The sequence below is a fragment of the Scyliorhinus canicula genome, chromosome 21 (genome assembly GCF_902713615.1).
Source record: "Scyliorhinus canicula chromosome 21, sScyCan1.1, whole genome shotgun sequence".
NCBI lineage: Eukaryota > Metazoa > Chordata > Chondrichthyes > Carcharhiniformes > Scyliorhinidae > Scyliorhinus > Scyliorhinus canicula.
In genome coordinates, this window is record NC_052166.1 from 40,755,925 (window position 1) to 40,776,789 (window position 20,865).

Genomic DNA, 20,865 nt, shown 5'->3' on the forward strand with positions numbered 1-20,865 from the left:
TCTCTCACTTGGCACAGCAGGTGAAGCCAGCTGTTTACTGAATATCTACTACCACTACGGTGCAGATAACTGGAAATAATCTAGGGTGCTGAGGCTAATTGTACTACTACGATTATTAAGCCACATCAGGTTCTGCTTCTTGGGAGGGGACCCGAACACTGATAAAATTGGTGGTGGTCACAACTCTAAAGTGAATCTTGTGCCTCCCCGTCACGGCTGCTAGCCAATCTGAATGGCCAACAGATCTGTAATACCAGCAGCACCAGCTGACAGTCTTCAACGGGAGTGGCGGGCTGAGTTTTAGAAGACAGGTTAAAGTGGGCCATGACCTGGGGTTGAGGAGAGGTGGGTGTAAACAGCCTCCATTGGGTATAGAGTACCCCCAAAGGCGGTCCACCTCCCTTTCTTGCCCAATGCCAGCACATGCAGTAAAAGTTGCCAGGCTATATGCTTGGCTGGGCCTTCCCCTGCTGTGAGATGAGGCACTTGAGTGGCCATTAATTAGCCACTTCAGGCCTCTGGGTTTAAGAACAAGCTGCTCGCCCATGTCAAGGGTGGGAAGACATTGGGCAGGTCACGCACTGCATTTTACAAACCCTGCCTTCAAACACGTCTGTGTGGGGAGGAGCATGTCAAATCCAGCCCAAGATGTAGCATTCTAAATGGCATAGAAATACCCAGAGTTTACCTTTATTACCTTCATCATCGAATCTGCACAGAAATGTTATTAAAGCATCATTACCAGATGCTTGGATCCCTTTTTAACACTCTCACCAACTTAATGTGGAGCTTAATATAAAGATTGACACCAATTTGGTTCCAAATATATCCCTCAATTACCATATAACACCAACCTGAGCCGAATGACACAAACCAACTTCTGCTTATTTTGCATCTATTTGGGGTCAGGTTCATGGGTAGTTGGCTACCTTCCACACCTTGCTCAAATGACCATTGGTCATCGTCTAGGCTTGGACTATGGGTGCCAACATTCCTCAATCATGGGAAACATCATGGTCACACCCAACCCTGCGTCACTCCTCAACATTCATACATCTACCTTCCAGCAAAGATCCACTAGCTAGTGGCTTCCAAATCCAAAGAGATTGGTATCCAACCGCAATCCTTTATTATCTTGGCTGGGATTAGCTAATACAGCCCAAATCAAGGGTTGAAAAGTAGTCTGCATGCAATGTAACATCTGGTGGTGCATTTCGCCATTAAACCATCGGGGTCTACTTTTAAGAGTGGTTGGTTTTGTGGGTCAGTTTAAAAGAACTCTGAAATGAACATTGCATGTCATTGCACAAACAATTTTAATATTCCTTTATAGCCAGCCTCTCTCATCAAGACTAATCTGGCAACTTCTTAACCAGGAGGTGGGTGTGAGCAGCCTCCATTGGGCATAGGTTACCGCCAAGGGAGGTCCACCTTCCTTTCTTGCCCAACACCAGCACATGCAGTAAAAGTTGCCAGGCTACATGCTTGGCTCGGCCTTCCCCTGCTGTGAGATGAGACACTTGAGTGGCCATTAATTAGCCACTGGGTCCAAGAGCAAGCTGCTCGCCCATGTCAAGGGTGGGAAGACGTTGGGCAGGTCACGCTCTACATTTTATGAACTCTGCCTTCAAACACGTCTGAAAATGAAAACGCAAAGTCAGATATTCTATTGGGATATCATTCTGAACAAACATATTCATACTGAGTTCTACGGAAGGGTCATATTGACTCGAGACAGTAACTTTATCTCTCCACAGATGCTGAGATTATCCAGCATTTTCTGTTATTTCAGATTTCCAGCATCTGCACTTTTTTGCTTTTGTATACTCATATTGCTGTTGCATCTTTTCATATTATCATGGTCTGCCAGCACATGCAAAGGGAAACTAGCCACATAATTTAAGAGCACAGGAGTTGAACCTTCCATTAGTAAAGCAGAATTGAATTTCCTGTTTTGTATGGAAAATCTTTGTGATAGTCTAAAGCAAAAAGCTTCGACTAAAAGCAGCGCATCCTGTGTGCACAACACACAGAGCCATACAAACATTGTAACAGGAACTCATTCACCAGGCAAATGCTTGGGTAATATACATGCCTTGTTTCTGTAGAAAATTAACAGCAATGTTAATTCACATGTAAACAAAATGAATGACAGTGGTGCTGACTTGGCAACGAAGTGTCCGCAATAACTGGAGGCTGTTTTGCAAGTGCAGATCAAGACTGACTGGATCACTTGATTTGTTTTTTTTTTAAGATTTTAATGTAATAAATCCTTTAAACATATTGAAAATGATTTAATTAAGTCTAACACTGAGGGGGAGGGCAACAAATGCTGGCTTAGTTAGGGTCACCAATATCCTGCAAAGGAATAAAAATAGATCAGTTTGATCTCAACAATAATCCTAGAAAGCACGTGGAAATATGCCAGAATCTTCATTTATGTATAATTGGACAGCTTCCTAACTTCATAGTAGCAAGATTTACACTTGAGACTTCCCTCTCTGTCTTGGGAAACATTTTCCATCCTCGTAGGCAGTAGAGGATGCTTTATTGGAAGGTTCGTAAGCATATTAACGCAACTGCACAGAATTGCAACTTTACAACATTGCAACTGTACAGCATCACAACTGTAGTATCTCTTTCCCTAGTTTTAAGTTAAGTTTACACTGAGCCAAGGGATATTTTACTTGTCATCAAAGAAATTTTTGTTTTGGTCAAGCACATTCTGATGTCAGGAATATTAAAATGGGGACAAGTCAGCAGGGGTAAAAAGCAGAACATAAAGAATACTCAGAAATATACAGCGCAAAGTACAATAGTACATGGACAATGGTTTATACTGTATTATTTCTTTTTGTACTTTTACTGAAAAGCCTTGAGCACAAATTTTTCAGATATGTTGAGGGTAAACTACCAAAGTTTGCTCACTGTCGCTGTCCTGCCTGAAACCGATCACTATCAGGCATGCATAGGTTAGCAAAGAAATCCTAAAATTGCAGTCTGTCACTCAGTGCTGACACATACTGCACAGTGGACCCCTCCCCCGGCATTCAAATTAGTGAGAACCTCAATTTTCCCACGCCCACATCACTGTTAGAAACCATTATATGAGTTGTAACTTTGTTTTTAACGGTGACGTGATTTCACAAAAGTTACACAACTGGCCTCACGGTAGCATGGTGGTTAGCATCAATGCTTCACAGCTCCAGGGTCCCAGGTTCGATTCCCGGCTGGGTCACTGTCTGTGTGGAGTCTGCACGTCCTCCCCGTTTGTGCGTGGGTTTCCTCCGGGTGCTCCGGTTTCCTCCCACAGTCCAAAGATGTGCGGGTTAGGTGGATTGGCCATGCTAAATTGCCCGTAGTGTAAGGTTAATGGGGGGGGATTGTTGGATTACGGGTATACGGGTTACGTGGGTTTAAGTAGGGTGATCATTGCTCGGCACAACATCGAGGGCCGAAGGGCCTGTTCTGTGCTGTACTGTTCTATGTTCTATGTTCTATGGCCCTAGAAAGAGTTTTATAATCATGCATTGCTGTTAAGTGATTAATTTGTAGATTTTAAACTACATTTTTTAAGCTCTACCTTCACCCAAGGACACCCAATGTGTATGTGTCTTGATCTGTAATTATTTTTTAAGTGAATTTATTTTACAGCTTTTAGTTTCCTGTTTGTGAAAATCCTTTAACTTGATTGGCTGCTTGAACAGCCCTAATGACATGATTCCGGCTTCATGTTGGGAATCCCTTGTATAGAAAACAACACCTACAATCAGTTGTACTGCCACGGTACGGTGACTGAGAGTGAAATTCAAGTCAGCTAGATTGCTTGATCTAGCAATGTGACTTACTTCAAGGTCAACGTGAACGCCCTTGCTTTGTCACTGGCCGCAAACTCCGAGCTATAGATTTTGTTGAGATTTTGCTTACGAGAGTTCATTAGACAACGTTCCATTATTTACAACAAACAATTTTGTCGTCTGTAAAGCACTTCAGGATTTTGAGGTTCTGAAAGTATGATATAATATGCAAGTTTTTCTTTTCTCAAAATAATTTAGGTATTTACCGGAGATCTGCTGCAAAGCATTCTTCTCATTGTGCTGCTGAAATGAGCTGGGTGTAAAGATGAGACATTCTGTAAAATAAATAGTTTCACTTAGTTTTCATTTGAATGAGAATACAGATTAGACATTGCAGAGCTGACATACATACGAGCAAACGGATCTCATCTTCAATTGAAGAGAATTATCAGCATCACATCAGTGCCATCTTTATACTCCGGACTTCTTCCTATTTGTTGCATCTTCAAATGAAGAGTAGTGTTTTGGAACAATTTAGATTTTTCTTCTTAATATATACGAGTAAATTAATGTGCATTGACCTTTTATTTTAAAATTACTTTCTGGATGAACATTTACAAATGCTCTGTGTGCGTTCCAAAGTTCAGGCACAGCCGGCTATTGGCACTGCTGTCTCACAGTGCCAGTGACCCGGGTTCAATTCTGACTTTGGGTGACTATGTGGAGTTTTCACCGGGGCTGGTTTGGCACAGTGGGTTAAATAGCTGGCTTGTAAAGCAGACCAAGGCCAGCAGTGCGGGATCAATTCCTGTACCAGCCTCCCCGAACAGGCGTCGGAATGTGGAGACTAGGGGCCTTTCACAGTAACTTCATTTGAAGCCTACTTGTGACAATAAGCGATTTTCATTTCATTTCATTTTCATTCTCCCCGTGTCTGAGTGGGTTTTCTCCAGATGCTCCGGTTCTCACACAATCCTACGATTTCCAGGTTAGGTGGTATGGCCATGCTAAAAAGATTGCCCCATATAGTCTCCAAAGGTTAGATGAGTTTACAGGGTTACAAGATGGGGTGGGGGATTGGGCCTAGGTAGGGTACTCCTTCGGAGGGTCGGTGCAGACTCAATGGGCCGCTTTCTGCACTGTCGGGATTCTATGATTCTATACGAAATATTTGGCACTTATCCTTTTAGAGGAAATGCTGAGCAGAATACTGTGGCAGGTTGTCTCAGGCTGGTGAACTTGTGTTACATCTGCATTTGGGAGTGCCTCTTTCACACGACTCATTCTCTCCAGCACCATGACCTTGACACTCTAAAGTGCTATCGTGTGGGGACAGTAGGTTTGAATGCCAGAATTCAAATCCTTTTCCCCTATTTTCGGACACAGTTGCAAATGCAAAGCGCAAGGTACATGCTCCATTGTTTGACAATATTTCTAGGCCTGAATAATTTTAGCGTGCACCAATACACATCTTTAATTGGGACCCTAGCCAAATTTTCTGCATACACACAATTGGTTTTCTGTGGAATAGAGTGAAGACCAAGTGCAGTTTCAGAAAACGTGGAGCCAATGGACAGGAAATAATTGAACCGGCGCATATATATTATTTGGTCACTATTTTTAAATGCACATAGTTTAATAATTTGATTATAAATTCATATGTCCGTATTCTTATGAAAACTTTTTCTGGTATTGATGCATCCCTGGAATCCCTGGGTTTATATCACATGCAGATTTTAAAGTGAGCTCAAGGTCATGGAACTGGGCTGAAAGAATCCCAAATTCCTGTGCTTGGGAGTCAAAGATGCAAATCTTTCGACCAAGCATGACAAAAATTCAATCAATGTTCTTGTGAAATTAGATCATATTTTGAGGGCTTTTTATCTGCATTTTGGACACAAAATGGGGGAAGGGGGAATATTTTGAGCAATTTGATTGAATTATACAATCAGAGCACATGAGTCTTGTGTCAAAACCCGTATTCAATGTAGATACAGGAATTCCGTATCTGGAAATAATTGACAGGAAATGTAAGTATTGTATGTCTGTGTAATATATAGGTGGGAATGTTTACAAGTATGCGGAGTGTTCACCTATAACTATGGCACAGAGAATTGGGGTTTGTGTATGTAACTGATGTACTGTTACTAAAGCAAAATATACAGATGTTGGAAATGAATAATAAAAACACAATTCATTATTAAGCAGCAGATCACGAAGTTTTTTGTGGAGAGAGTAACGGTTGATGTTTCAGGTTGATGATGTTTGTCAGAAATGGAAGTTAGTGATGCACCAGTTATTCTTTCAGCAAAGGAAGGTGAGGAAAAGTGGGAGGGAACAAATTAAAGGGAATATCTGTGATATTGGGGAAGACAGGAGAGATAAATTGATTGGGGTGGCACAATGGTTAGCACTGCTACCTCACAGCACCAGGGACCTGAGATCAATTCTGGCCTCAGATGACTGTATGGAGTTTGTACGTTCTCCCCGTGTTTGCGTGGGCTTCCTCTGGGTGCTCCGGTTTTCTCCCACGGTCCAAAGATGTTAGGTTAGGTGGATTGGTCATGCTAAATTGCCCGGTGTCCAAAGGTTAGGTGGGGCTATGCGGTTACAGGGATAGGGTGAGGGAGTGGGCCTCATCAGGGTATTCTTTCACAGGGTCAGTGTGGACTCGATGGGCCAAATAGCCTCCTTCTGCAAAGTAGGGATTCTATGATAGAAGGATGATGGTCAGGCGAAAATGAGATGGTAATCAGGCAAGAAACAAATGAGGAGGTGTAATTGGGAATAGCAGAATCATTATCAAGAGGGGGCACAAAGGTTATTATCAGAAATTGATTAACTCAATTTTGCGCCTGGAAGGGTTTAAAGCTTTTTCGTATGTTCATGGGCGTCGCAAGGCCAGTATTTATTGCCCATTCAGGCCAAAGAGCACTCTACCTAGGCTCATTCCCCTATCCCCATAACCGCTCCTAACCTACACATCTTTGGACACTAAGGGGCAATTTAGCGTGGCCAGTCCACCTAACCTGCACATTTTTTTGACTGTAGGAGGAAATCAGGAGTGCCCGGAGGAAATCCGTGTAGACACAGGGAGAACGTGCAAACTCCACACAGTCTCCCAAACCCGGAATAGAGGCCCTGTGAGGCAGCAGTATTAACCACTGAATCACCATGCTGCCCATGCCTTCTCTTCTGAAATAAAAATAAAATTGGATGCACTGTATCCAAATTGTATAGAGGACACTTTTAGAATGTTCTAACAGCTATTTCTGCCGAGCCTACCTTCCTTCATTTAACCTGGTCTTGCATACATGTGACTCCAGATCCACAGCAATGGATATAGAATCACAGTATTGTTATGGCACAGGAGGCCATCTAGCCCATCATGTCTACACTGGCTTACCAAACGAGCATCTGGACATAGTACCATTGCACTACCTATTTCCCAACCCCTGCACATTGTTTCTAATGTCCTCTTGAATGTCTCGAGTGAGCCTGCCTCCACCATGCTTCCAGGCAGTACATTCCAGCCCCAAACACTCTTGTGAAAAAGTTTTCTCCTTGCACCACGTTTGTTTCTTTCGCAGAACACTTTAAATCTGTGACCTCGCATTCTTGATACTTTTACGAGTGGGAACAGTTTCTCCCGATCTACTCAGTCTAGCCCCCTCATGATTTTGAACATCTCCATCAAATCTCCTCTTAGCCTCTTCTCTCCAAGGAGAACAGTCCCTACTTCTCCAATCGATCGTAATAACTGAAGATACTCATCCCTAGAATCATTCTTGCAAACCTCTTGTGCAGTCTCTGTGGTCACATCTTTCCAGTAGTACGGCGCCCAGAACAATATACAATATTCCAGTGGAGGTCTAACTCGTGTCCTGCACAACTTCAGCGTAACGTCCTTGCTCTTGTACACTATGCCCCATAATAAGGGCCAGAAAACTATAAGCTTTATTAATTGCTCTCTCCACTTGTCCTGCCACCTTCAATGATCTATGCACATAAGCACCAGGTCTATCTGCTCTTGCACCCGCTTAAGAATCTTACCTCTTGTTTTATATTGTGTGGGATATAGCAGTCCCGTTTCTAAATCTGGATATGACCACTAAATCTCACGAGAGAGCCACAACTGGACTTTTGCTGGCAAGAACTCAGTTTGAAATATTCCCCGTCCCCATTGATGGCATGATCAGGGTCATGCCCGATTATAATACTTTAACATTTACTTAGCTTGACGCCGTAATATCCACCCACTCCTTATCCTCCCACCCAGTCGGTGTGATGTTACACTGGTAAAAATTACTATGGGGGGGGGGGGGGGTGGAAGGAGAGCTAGTGCCCTCCCGATATGTCCGTGGTTTTGCGTTTGGGGGGGGGGGGGAGGAGAGAACGGGTCCTCCCGAAGCTTGTTGGGGGTGGTCCGTGTCCGTGGGGGAATTGGGGGAACTTATTATAAATGCAGATCACAGCACCCTTTAAAGATAGTGCCCCAATCTTTGTGGAGCCGGCCTTGCTGGCTCCATCAGGCCCCGTCCCACCAGAGTGACAGCATAAACAACACCTCAGATTTTCTGTGCACCAAGTGCCAAAAATCTGATCTGAAAAACTTGGTTGCGTTTCCGGTTTTCAGTCAGACCCTGACACCTCCCATTTTTGGGGAAAATTCCACCCATTAACTCTCCATGTTCGTTCTAACAAAATGCATCACCTGATGCTTCACTGCACTAAATTTCATCTGCCACCTATCTGCCTATTCCTTCAACTTGTCAGTGTCTTTTGAAGTTCTACACTGTCCTCTTCACAGTTTACAATACTTTCAAGTTTTGTACCATTCTCAAAACTTTGAAATTTCCCCCGGCACCAAAATCAAGATTATTAATATATATCAGAAAAAGCATGGGTCCCTACACGAGTTAAATATTGCAGCCCGAGTGTTACTGTGCAGAAACTACGAAGTTTACAGCATTACTATTTTACACAACAGAGTTTGGTAAATGGACAGCTGCATAATGTTTCCAAGGTGGTTTTCTGCTGACAGAATCACAAATATTCCCTTATTCTGCCCAACAAGTGAAGGCAAAGGGATTGAAGGCTGTATGTAAAATTTGTGTACTGCCAACTTTTTGTTTATCTTCTGAGCCATTTTGTAAATTTACTCATTTACAGCAATTTCTATCGTTTGTTGGCTTTGTGACGACATGCAGAGAATGGGCTTTGTTCATCGGCATCTCCACCAGCTGGTATCTGGTGGGGCGTGTGCTGTGTAGAAAAATCCACTGATGCAAGTCGACACTCTGGGTGCATGACGGTAGGGCTGGGAAGACTGTTGTGGCAATTGCAGGAAAAGGGCAGCATATCATGCCCCACCACCACCGATGCCAACTCTGGTTGGAATTATTCCTGGAGGTCTCCATCGTATGACTTCCCAAATCCATCTACCCAGCTGGTAAAAATGTTTTTTGCTCATCTGCAGCAAAATTGTTATTACTAAAACAAGGGAGTTCAAATAACTTTGTTTTAATGACCAGAGCTCCAGGGCAATCCTTGAGAATTGGCAACCCTACAATGGCTGTCTAGAGTTTACACTACCCAAAGGCCTAAATAATATCCTTCAATATCTTTTTTGAATTATACTATTGAACTTCTTTTATTTTTCACTTTAAAAATGTAAACTGAAAATCTGAAGTTTTATTTTAGTTGTTTTGTTTCAACAAAGTTATTAAACGATTTAGGCTAGAATGTTATGTTGCTAGGGCCGGCACAAGCCTATTAGGAAGCATATGAAATTGCAGGGGACAACATCGGTTGTGGCCCGACATCATCGCGCAATATTTCGGTCGGCATGAGCTGAAAGTGTGCCAGCCAACAATTAAACAGGCAATTTAGCCCAATATGGCCCATTTAGCGCAAATTTATGTGGCCCGTCTGCTTTTACGGTTTGCGGGCGGCCTGATTGACTACGACCGTTATATTTTAGCTTCAATCTCAAGCCAGGACAGGATGAACTATCGAGGCTGAAATAAAATTAACAAATGTGTTTAACCAAGGTCTCTATATGAATGTGCTACCTAGACACTTGTGACATAATTTCATCATTGCTATTTCTTTTGACGGGTCAACATCTCCCTGAGACAGTTCCGCAGAGGCTGTTCACCTGAGGGAGCATATAAGAAACGCCTGCCCATACCCTCCCTGTTCTTGGCGTCCACTCTCTTCTCACCTCCCTAACAGTGCTCAGCCTTTTCCAGCGCACATTACACACTGGATGGCCATTAATTGACCAGCCAGCATAAAAGTGTGCCTGCAGCCGGGAACGTCTTTTGCGTCCGCCTCTGGGCCCGCTGAGTGTGCCCACCCAATGGATGAACAACTCAGGCCATAGAGTTCTCAAGTCAGTGTTGGTAAGTAATACTCTCATCTCAATATTATCGCAATAGATTTCATGAACCTCCTACCATGAGTTCAGCAAATTTCGATTTTGCGCACAGCATAATGAGTAACAGTATTTAAAGTTTTAAATTTCACAAACACATGCACAAAACCAGTAAGAATTGCATTCAATGCAGTGAGGCAAGTGAAATCAAGATTGGATTGATGCCTGAAGCGAGATCAGGGCTGTCCCAAAGTTCACCAGGCCTTCCTGCTTAGTAAAGATGCTCCCAGGCCTTTAATAATGTCTTGTGACGATCATTCCATTAACCTTAAGTGAGCTTATTCAAACTAAAGATACATCATTACAAACTACAAGCACAGTCACTTGTATCCAACAACAACATGCATTATATAATGCATTTAATGCATTTGAAAAGTCTCAAGGAGCTAAATGGGAAAGCTTTCAAATAAAATTTGATACCAAGCCAAGAGATTCAGCCGTTAATGTTTGGCTGAAAGCTTAGTCAGAGGTAGAATTTAACGAACTCTTAAAGAAGAGAGAAAAGGTTTAAGGTATGAATTCCAGCATTTAGGGCCAAGACCACTGAAAGCATAGCTATCAATGGTGGAGCAATTACAATAGGGAATGGACAAGAGGGAAGAATTAGAGTTTAGAAAGAGATTTTAGGATTGGAGGAGATGGAGAGTGGGGAAGATATGAGGAATCCGAAAAGAAGAATGAGAATCATAAAATTTGACACATTCCTGACCTACATTGGCTCCCAGTTAAGCAAACAGAGGAGAGGGGTGATGTGTACGGGGGTTTATTGTAGGTTGAGATGATAGATGAATGGGATTTAGTGTGGGTTAGACCACAGCCAGCAGACTTTTCAAAGAACTGGAGTTTACGGTGTCTGTAAGCTAGGAGACCTGCCAGGCGAATGTTGGAGCTGTTCAGTCTAGAGTTAGCAGGAGCAGAACAGGATGACATTCATTTTTGCCACATAGCTGCTTGTATGGAGCCTGTGCCCATATTGTTAAATACAGCCTGGGTTGCTCTTCTACAGATGCTTGTATAAGCATCATTATGGAAAAGCTTAAATTCTGCTACTGGCACTGCTCTCATCTGGAATGTGTATATCCACTTTCCTGAACCTGTCAAACACAAATTTTAGAAATTTACTTTGTGAAGCACAAATGCATAGCACCATGTCCATCTCAGATAACAATTTCTGCAGCCACACTCAGACTTCAATGTTTAGAATCAGCCTGCTTTCTTCTAAAGTTGCTTCAATGCAGCATAACATAGAACATACAGTTCAGAAGGAGGCCATTCGGCCCATTGAGTCTACACCCACCCACTTAAGCCCTCACTTCCACCCTATCCCCGTAACCCAATAACCCCTCCTAACCTTTTTGGTCACTCAGGGCAATTTATCATGGCCAACCCACCTAACCTGCACGTCTTTGGACTGTGGGAGAAAACCTGAGCACACGGAGGAAACCCAAGCAGACACGGGGAGAACGTGCAGACTCCGCACGGACTGTGACACAGCGGGGAATCGCACCTTGGACCCTGGAACTGTGAAGCCACCGTGCTAACCATAGAACATAGAACACTACAGCGCAGTACGGGCCCTTCGGCCCTCGATGTTGCGCCGACCTGTGAAACCATCTGAAGCCTATCTGACCTACACTATTCCATTTTCATCCATATGTCTATCCAGTGACCACTTAAATGCCCTTAAAGTTGGCGAGTCTACTACTGTTGCAGGCAGGGCGTTCCACACCCCTACTACTCTCTGAGTAAAGAAACTGCCTCTGATATCTGTCCTATATCTATCACCCCTCAATTTAAAGCTATGTCCCCTCGTGTTGGTCATCACCACCCGAGGAAAAAGACTCTCACTGTCCACCCTATCTAACCCTCTGACTATCTTATATGTCTCTATTAAGTCACCTCTCAGCCTTCTCCTCTAAAACGAAAATAACCTCAATTCCCTGAGCCTTTCCTCGTAAGACCTTCCCTCCATACCAGGCAACATCCTAGTAAATCTCCTCTGAACCCTTTCCAAAGCTTCCACATCCTTCCTATAATATGGTGACCAGAACTGCACGCAGTACTCCAGGTGCGGCCGCACCAGAGTTATGTGCAGCTGCAGCATGACCTTGTGGTTCCGAAACTCAATCCCCCTGCTTATAAAGGCTAGCACACCATATGCCTTCTTAACAGCCCTATTAACCTGGGTGGCAACTTTCAGGGATTTATGTACCTGGATGCCGAGATCTCTCTGTTCATCTACACTACCAAGAATCTTGCCATTCGCCCAGTACTCTGCATTCCTGTTACTCCTTCCAAAGTGAACCACCTCACACTTTTCCGCATTAAACTCCATCTGCCACCTCTCAGCCCAGCTCTGCAGCTTATCTATGTCCCTCTGTATCTTACAACATCCTTCAGCACTATCCACAACTCCACCGACCTTCGTGTCATCTGCAAATTTACTAACCCATCCTTCTACACCCTCTTCCAGGTCATTTATAAAAATGACAAACAGCAGTGGCCCCAAAACAGATCCTCGCGGTACACCACTAGTAACTGAACTCCAGGATGAACATTTGCCATCAACCACCACCCTCTGACTTCTTTCAGCTAGCCAATTACTGATCCAAACCGCTAAATCACCTTCAATTCCATACTTCCTTATTTTCTGCAATAGCCTACCGTGGGGAACCTTATCAAACGCCTTACTGAAATCCATATACACCACATCAACAGCTTTACCCTGATCCACCTGTTTGGTCACCTTCTCAAAAAACTCAATAAAGGTTTGTGAGGCATGACCTACCCTTCACAAAACCGTGTTGACTATCGCTAATCAACTTGTTCTTTTCAAGATGATTATAAACCCTATCTCTTATAACCTTTTCCAACATTTTACCCACAACCGAAGTAAGGCTCACAGGTCTATAATTACCAGGGTTGTCTCTACTCCCCTTCTTGAACAAGGGGACAACATTTGCTATCCTCCAGTCTTCCGGCACTATTCCTGTCGACAAAGATGACATAAAGATCAATAAGTAAATGAACCAATCAAGTGACCCCTCTTCCTTGATTAAAACCTCATTGTTCAACTAACGGCAGGACATATTAGCAAATAGTATGTTTACAATACAAATTTGGCCACCACATATTTAGAACATAGAACATAGAACAGTACAGCACAGAACAGGCCCTTCGGCCCTCGATGTTGTGCCGAGCAATGATCACCCTACTTAAACCCACGTAACCCATATACCCGTAACCCAACAATCCCCCCATTAACCTTACACTACGGGCAATTTAGCATGGCCAATCCACCTAACCTGCACATCTTTGGACTGTGGGAGGAAACCCAGGCACACACAGGGAGGACGTGCAGACTCCACACAGACAGTGACCCAGCCGGGAATCGAACCTGGGACCCTGGAGCTGTGAAGCATTGATGCTAACCACCATGCTACCGTGAGGCCCCAAAGTTTCAATGCAGCATGAGTGTGAAGTGTGCAAGTAGGACTTTCAGTTTATTAACTACTTCCATTTATGGGTGGTTTAGCTCTTTCCAAACATGTATAGAGGTTAAAATTCCTCTGCAAACTATTTGTAATGTAGTGCTTAATAGGTTTGTGTCAACTTTTGAAATAAATGGTTACTACCACTATTAAAAATAGCGTACTCAGGAATTTGATGCAAATATGCTAACCAGTGCACTAAAAATAGTTGCTGAGGAATTTCAATCCAGAATGGCAGTCTCTTCCCCTGCTGACAGGATTTCTCCTGATCACAGAACAGCTGTTATTTTGAAGTGGCGTGCAATAGAAAATGTCCCTCTAAATTGCCAGTCTTTATGAAAGTAAAATTAGGATGGATTCTGTTATAACCTGCATGGGGCTTGCAGGGTAGGGATGATTAACTAACCCGTGGATTTTGCAGAAATCTAGTTCCCCTGATAAGGAGGTGGGGGACTTGGCTTTGTATAACTAGAATTGGCCAGTAACATACCGGCTAGAGAAGATCCAGTAGGGAACTACTGGAGCTGTATATATAATAGTAGTTGTAAGCTTTTGTTTCAACCTACTCGGTGTGGACTCTTCGCTGCCCTTACAAAAGACTCATTGTGCATAAGGAAGAGTACAACAACACAGCAGCCCACCCTTCCTCATGTACGCTGGCACATTTGAAAGAAAATAACGACTGATTTTTTAAAAAACTATTACATTAATATGGGCAAGCACCAGTGGATCAAAATCTCAGTGTAAATGTAATAATGTGTGACCGTTACATGAAAAAATTAGGTGATTCTGCAGTGAAATAGAAGTGACTAAGTGAATATACATCATTAGGGGTTGGAGTCACCTTCACCAGTGAAACATAATTATGCAGTTCACAATTATCCAGTGTATCTTTTTGGGGTTTCTCAGCCTAGGCCTCCGACATGTTTTTGCCACCACGCCATGGTAGATATGAAGAATCCCAAACTGGATGCTCTAGTAGAAATACAAATTTATATTAAAGTTTTTTTTTACAAACCATTTCTATTACTTTCAATCCCATTCTTTTGTTCAGGACAGTTCTCAGGATTCCTAACTTTATGGCTCTCCTCTTGAAGAGAATGCAGTTGTCCATCTTCCCCCACCAGAAAAGCAATCTCATTACTTTCAACAGAATCTTCCCCAGAGCTGGGTTGGGTATCCGGGCTCCTTGCTCGGCGGGCCTCTCGAGGATTCATTTCTTCAAAGACCGCCTTGGCAACACCTCACAATTGGCATAGTTACAGTATCATGTTAGTGAAACAAGCATCTGCTCTTGGCTGTGAAATGTTGCTTTATTCGGTCTTGTCTCTTAACGTTTCCTATTTTGTATTTTTAAAGGGTAGTATTTGATATCCACAGCACCTATGAATAAAATAACCATGTTAATGATTGCAGTTCCAATTATGTTCAATTTAGATGTTCCAAACTAACAGGTTCCACATTAAGTACATGTGGCAACATTCAGTAAAAAAAATAAGCTTTTTTTTTCCCCGGGGCCGGATGGATACCCAGTAGAGTTTTATAGGAAGTTCTCGGAGCTGGTGGGCCCGGTCTTGGCGAGGGTTTTCAATGAGGATAGGGACAGAGGGACCCTGCCGCCGACGATGTCACAAGCCACCATATCTCTGATATTGAAGCGGGGTAAAGACCCGGAGGTGTGCAGGTCCTACAGGCCAATCTCCCTGATTAATGTAGACGCCAAGCTCCTGGCAAAGGTACTGGCGGGTAGAATGGAGGACTGTGTACCGGAGGTGATTGGGGAGGATCAAACGGGGTTCGTGAAAGGTAGGCAGCTGGCGGCCAATCTGAGGAGATTGCTCAATGTGATAATGATGCCCCCGGCGGGTAGAGAGGTGGAGGTAGTGGTGGCTATGGACGCCGAGAAGGCCTTTGACCGGGTGGAGTGGGAATATCTATGGGAGGTGCTCGGACGGTTTGGGTTCGGGGAGGGATTGGTGGATTGGATCAAATTATTATATCAGGCCCCGAGGGCCAGCGTCAGGACCAACACAGAAGTGTCGGAGTACTTTAGGTTGTACCGAGGGAACAGGCAGGGCTGCCCGCTCTCCCCGCTGCTGTTTGCGCTGGCCATAGAGCCGCTGGCGATTGCGCTGAGAGCCGCAGAGGGTTGGAAGGGGATGGTGAGGGGCGGGGTTGAACACAGGGTTTCTCTTTATGCAGACGACCTGCTCCTGTACGTGTCGGACCCAGTGGCCGGGATGGGAACTATACTGGGAATGCTGAGGGAGTTCGGCCAGTTCTCAGGATACAAATTAAATACGGTCAAGAGTGAAATGTTTGTGGTACAGGCAAGGGGCCAGGAGAACAGATTGAGAGGGCTACCGTTTAGGTTAGTTGAGGAAAATTTCCGGTATTTGGGAATCCAGGTGGCACGAGACTGGGGCAGGCTGCATAAGTTAAATTTGGCCAGGGTGGTGGAGCAAATGAAGGGAGAGTTTCGGAGATGGGATGCACTCCCGCTGTCGCTGGCAGGGAGGGTGCAGACTGTAAAGATGACAATCCTCCCTCGATTTTTGTTTATTTTCCAGTGCCTCCCGATCTTTATCCCACAGTCCTTCTTCAAAAGAGTTAACGGGCTGATCATGAGCTTTGTCTGGGCGGGAAAGTCTCCGCGGGTGAAGAAGGCGATGTTGGAGAGGAACCGCAGCGAGGGAGGGCTGGCTTTGCCGAGTCTGGTCAATTATTACTGGGCGGCCAACATCGCTATGATAAGGAAGTGGATGGTGGGTACGGGGTCTATTTGGGAGCGGGTGGAGGCGGCTTCGTGCAGGGGCTCCAGTTTGGAAGCCCTGGTCACGGCTCCTCTACCGCTGCCGCCGGCCAAGTACACCACCAGCCCGGTAGTGGTGGCGACCCTGCGGATATGGGGCCAGTGGAGGAGGCATGTGGGGGAGATGGGGGCGTCTGTCTGGGCGCCAATCTGCGACAACCATCGGTTTGCCCCCGGCAGTATGGATGGGGGGTTCCGAGTATGGTGGCGAGCAGGGGCGGTGATATGTTTCTGGAAGGGAGCTTCGTGAGTTTGAGGAGCTTGGAGGAGAAATTTGGGTTGGTAAGGGGAAATGATTTTAGATACCTACAGTTGCGGGACTTTGTTCGTAGACAGGTCCCATCTTTCCCGCGCCTCCCGCCAATGGGGATCCTAGACAGAATAGTCTCTGGGAGGGACGAAGGGGAGGGTAGAGTCTCGGGTATTTATAAGGTGCTCATGAGGGAGGAAGGGTCCCAGACAGAGGAACTGAAACTTAAATGGGAGGAGGAGCTAGGCGGGGAAATAGAGGATGGGCTGTGGGCAGAGGCCCTGAGTAGGGTAAACTCGACCGCGACATGTGCTAGGCTCGGGCTGATCCAATTTAAGGTCGTTCACCGGGCCCATATGACGGTGGCTCGGATGAGCAAATTTTTCGGGATAGAGGACAAATGCGCTCGGTGCGCGGGAGGACCAGCGAACCATGTGCACATGTTTTGGGCATGCCCTGAGCTGAGGGGGTACTGGGAGGGATTTGCGGGGGTCATGTCCCAGGTGCTAAAAACAAGGGTGGTGATGAGTCCAGGGGTGGCAATTTTTGGGGTTTCGGAAGACCCGGGCGTCCAGGGGGAGAAAGCGGCCGATGTGCTGGCCTTTGCTTCCCTGATAGCCCGGCGACGAATATTATTGGCGTGGAGGGACTCAAAGCCCCCGAAGACTGAGTGGTGACTTGCGGACATGTCAAGTTTCCTGGGGATGGAAAAAATTAAGTTCGCCTTGAGGGGATCTGTGCAGGGGTTCACCCGGAGGTGGCAACCATTTATTGACTTCTTTGCGGGAGAGTGAGCGTCAGCAGGGAGGTGGGGGGAGGGGGGGGGGGGGGTAGAGTAGAGTAGGAGGGAAAATATGGCGGGTAGTACGGGTGGGAGGGGAGCGGGCTTGTGCAATACGGTACGATGGAAGTATTGAAAGTACGTGGATGTTTGCACATTTTTGCCTTTTTTGCTTCCTTTCTGATGATGTCTGTAACTGTTTATAAAGCCAAAAACTACCTCAATAAAATTATTTATTAAAAAAAAATAAGCTTTTGAAACAAACACGTTGGTACGAGTGTTAGTTGCAGATGATTCTAGTTACCATTAATTAGCAGGATGTTTAGTTCGAGTTTGTGAAATCTATGATTTTCACATGACACCTACCGACAGTTGGTATTTTTCCCCAGTATTTTTAGTCATAAAATTGATCATTTATGACAAACTGAAAAGAACTTTACTGCAAACAGATGCCATAACACCTCCACAAAACACCATATAGCATAAATATGTTTTGCTAAAAAGACAATTGCACACTGTATCAATAGATCATTTTGACATCATAAAATTTTACATCTGACAGCCTTAGAAAGGAAAAATGTAGAGATAGATGAATTTTGCTGATAGATGAAGTCAAAGAGGAAAAATACAATGAATGTTTTTCACTGGCCTCGACCATCTGGGCATTTTTAATTTTGAAAAAAGTGGCCGGCCCCAAACATCCACTTTCCCTTATTGGCACAAACTCTGTTTTGTATATGGATACACTGAACATTAGCAAGATACAAAGGACAACCTCGTGGTACTGGGCATATCAGAGTGTACAATTCTAGATTGTGAACAATTTCACACCATCATTGTTCAACTACATTGGCAATGTTTCTTACATTCAGTTCCAGATCCTTGTTCTAGCTCGGAAAAGATTTAATTTGCTCATTCATACATCCTCAAAAGTACTTTGTGCAACATCCTTTGTGCCACTAAATCTCAGCTTGGAAATAGCAACAGAACTACAGATGTTTACGCGCAAGAGCCGTTCCGTTCAAAGTGTCAAAGCTAGAAGAATTCAAATCTGGTCTCATTGCCTCGCTGTCTCCACTAGCCCTGTAGCTCACTCCAATTAAGGTCTTCCTTCAGAAGATTTAAGGTCTCAGCCTCAATCACTCCTGGGGCAAAGCAATCATTTACAACACATCTTTCTGAGACCACAAGCCCACCACACCCTTCCTGACAGGAGTGTAAAAGAATTTGGAATCAGGACCGTCCAGGATGTAAAAGAGTGAATCAGGAATCACACAATAATGTGACTTTGATAAGAAACGAGGCTCATGTAAAGTGCAAAAGAAGACTGCAATGGTTTGGGAAAGTTTCAAAAGGTGTTGAGAGGTAGGATCCTGTAACGGCAAGCATAGGAAGTGCTGGATAAGCAATAGTGAATGTGCCTTGTCAGAGTAAGGGACCCAGCTGACTGAAATAACAGAGCTAGTTCAGAATGAACAACAATGAAGTGAATTAATTTATTCTCACCATTGCTGCTGAACTGATAAACGGCAGTTTCGTGGTATTAGTAAAGTATGAGTTAATGATCAACCAAATGGTGCAGAGTAGTAACTAAAAGTGAGATTTAGGTGATTTCAAAACACTTTGTAACTCTTACTTTTTTAGAAACACTTGGTAATAAGATCAGTTGCTTTTAGCCAGCTCTTATTGACTGCGTACTCCCTAGTAGAGTGCCTCCACTCAGTATCTGTTTTCTGTTCCACCACTGGGACGTTATTATCCATTGAAGTAGCTCTGATCTTTTCTTTTGGATGCCTATCATTCTCTGGATTCTGCTCTCTTGCTGCTTTCCACTTGATTCTCATGGTCGCCGGTCTCACTAATCTTTCAGAACTCCTCCATAACTCTCTTTGCCGCACTGGGTAAGATTAACTCCCCAAGCTTCAGATCGATGTCCTCATCTGCCTCACCTGCACTGAGTGTGTGCATTTAATTTTCACTTTCTCCCAACTGTCTCAACTTCACTGCTCTCAGTCCTTGGTTTTCAAACCCCCTGCACCTCATTCCTCTGCCATCTGGCTGGGGTTGTTCAGTGGAGTGCATGTAACCCAGTCTTCAAACAACTTCATGAGTGGCTCCTACTTCCCAACTTTCTCTGAACCTGGATGTTGATTCCTAATGCTCCAAGCTCAATTCACCCTATCTACAAATCACGTCTCAAACTCTCTTGCATCATCTCCTCTTGTCCTCTATTTACAGCCAGGATATCCAAAACTCGGCTGCTCATCCAATCCTGCACTCAATCCCACTTGTCCATCTCCCTTTTTTATTTATTCATTCATGGATATGGTCACTGTTGGCTAAGTCAGTATTTTTCACCTATGCCTAATTTTGTCAGAGATTGGAAGTTTATGGGTTGTAAGAAGACTTCTATTATTATTTAGTTTCACTGAATCCATACGCAATTAATGTTGATTTGAAACCTATTCAGTGACAAACACATTTCTTGGAAGAGATCGCCTCCTTACAACATGATTCCTGCCAATTTGCAACGTTTCTGGTGGTCCTCCTGTTAACATGAACCTGGAAATCCAAATCTTAGCCTCGTTGGCAAGTTTTCTGCCTCAAGTTTGCCTCCAAAAGGTTGTCTTTGACTGACATCACATAGACTGACAATTGGTATTTTCCTAATTACACATGCTGGCATTGAGGTTTTGGCAAATGTTCAATTGGGTCTGTGTTGGCTTTTGGTTGGAGCAATCTCGAAGACTAACCATGTGGTTTGGATACACCCATAGTGCTATTCAGAATGAATTTCCTCTTGACCCAGTGACAGTGAAGGAACAGGGAGTAAGTATTGGTCGTGGCTTGGAGGGGAACTCGCAGATGGTGGTGTTCCGATACATCTGCTGCCCTTGTCATCTAGCCAGTGGAGGTCACGGGTTTGTCGAAGGAGTCTTGCTAACATACACTAGCTCTTGTTTCCCCAATTTGAAAGTCTTAAATCCCTTCACATGACTTACCCTCTCACTAAATTTTCATGTTTTCAGTACAAACTTTGACAATTATGAGGAGACCATATATCTCCTTCCCATCCAAAGTCACTGATATTTTTGAGGAAAATGTTTCGATACGTTAGCCATCATATTGACATGCAAAGATGTTCTACATGTTACTATATTTAAACGCACCAGATATGCCAATTAGAAATAATGGTAAACTAGAAAAAGTGGGAAATGAACAGTAGCTCAGTCAGAGAGAAGGACAGATTAATTATTTCAGATATAGCCAATTTGATCCTGACGAGTACATTTGC

General features: G+C 44.1%; 1 protein-coding gene across 9 annotated transcripts in view; it reads right to left on the reverse strand.

Moving 5' to 3' along the window:
• The window catches only part of LOC119955512 (zinc finger protein 11-like), a 78,037-nt gene that overhangs the window by 55,252 nt on the left and 1,920 nt on the right, over window positions 1–20,865 (reverse strand). For 6 of the 9 annotated variants that reach the window (XR_005458488.1, XM_038781771.1, XM_038781770.1 and 3 more), the window contains exons 2-4: window positions 14,746–15,110; window positions 13,154–13,225; window positions 4,064–4,132 (exon numbers count right to left, since the gene is read on the reverse strand). Coding sequence is in view for 8 of the 9 variants with exons in the window: in XM_038781771.1 (XP_038637699.1) it covers window positions 4,064–4,132; window positions 13,154–13,225; window positions 14,746–14,944 (340 nt within the window). In the remaining variant the exon portion in view is untranslated. The remainder of the gene's footprint in view (window positions 1–4,063; window positions 4,133–13,153; window positions 13,226–14,745; window positions 15,111–20,865) is intronic. The other 3 variants (XM_038781775.1, XM_038781774.1, XM_038781769.1) reach the window with 2 other exon arrangements.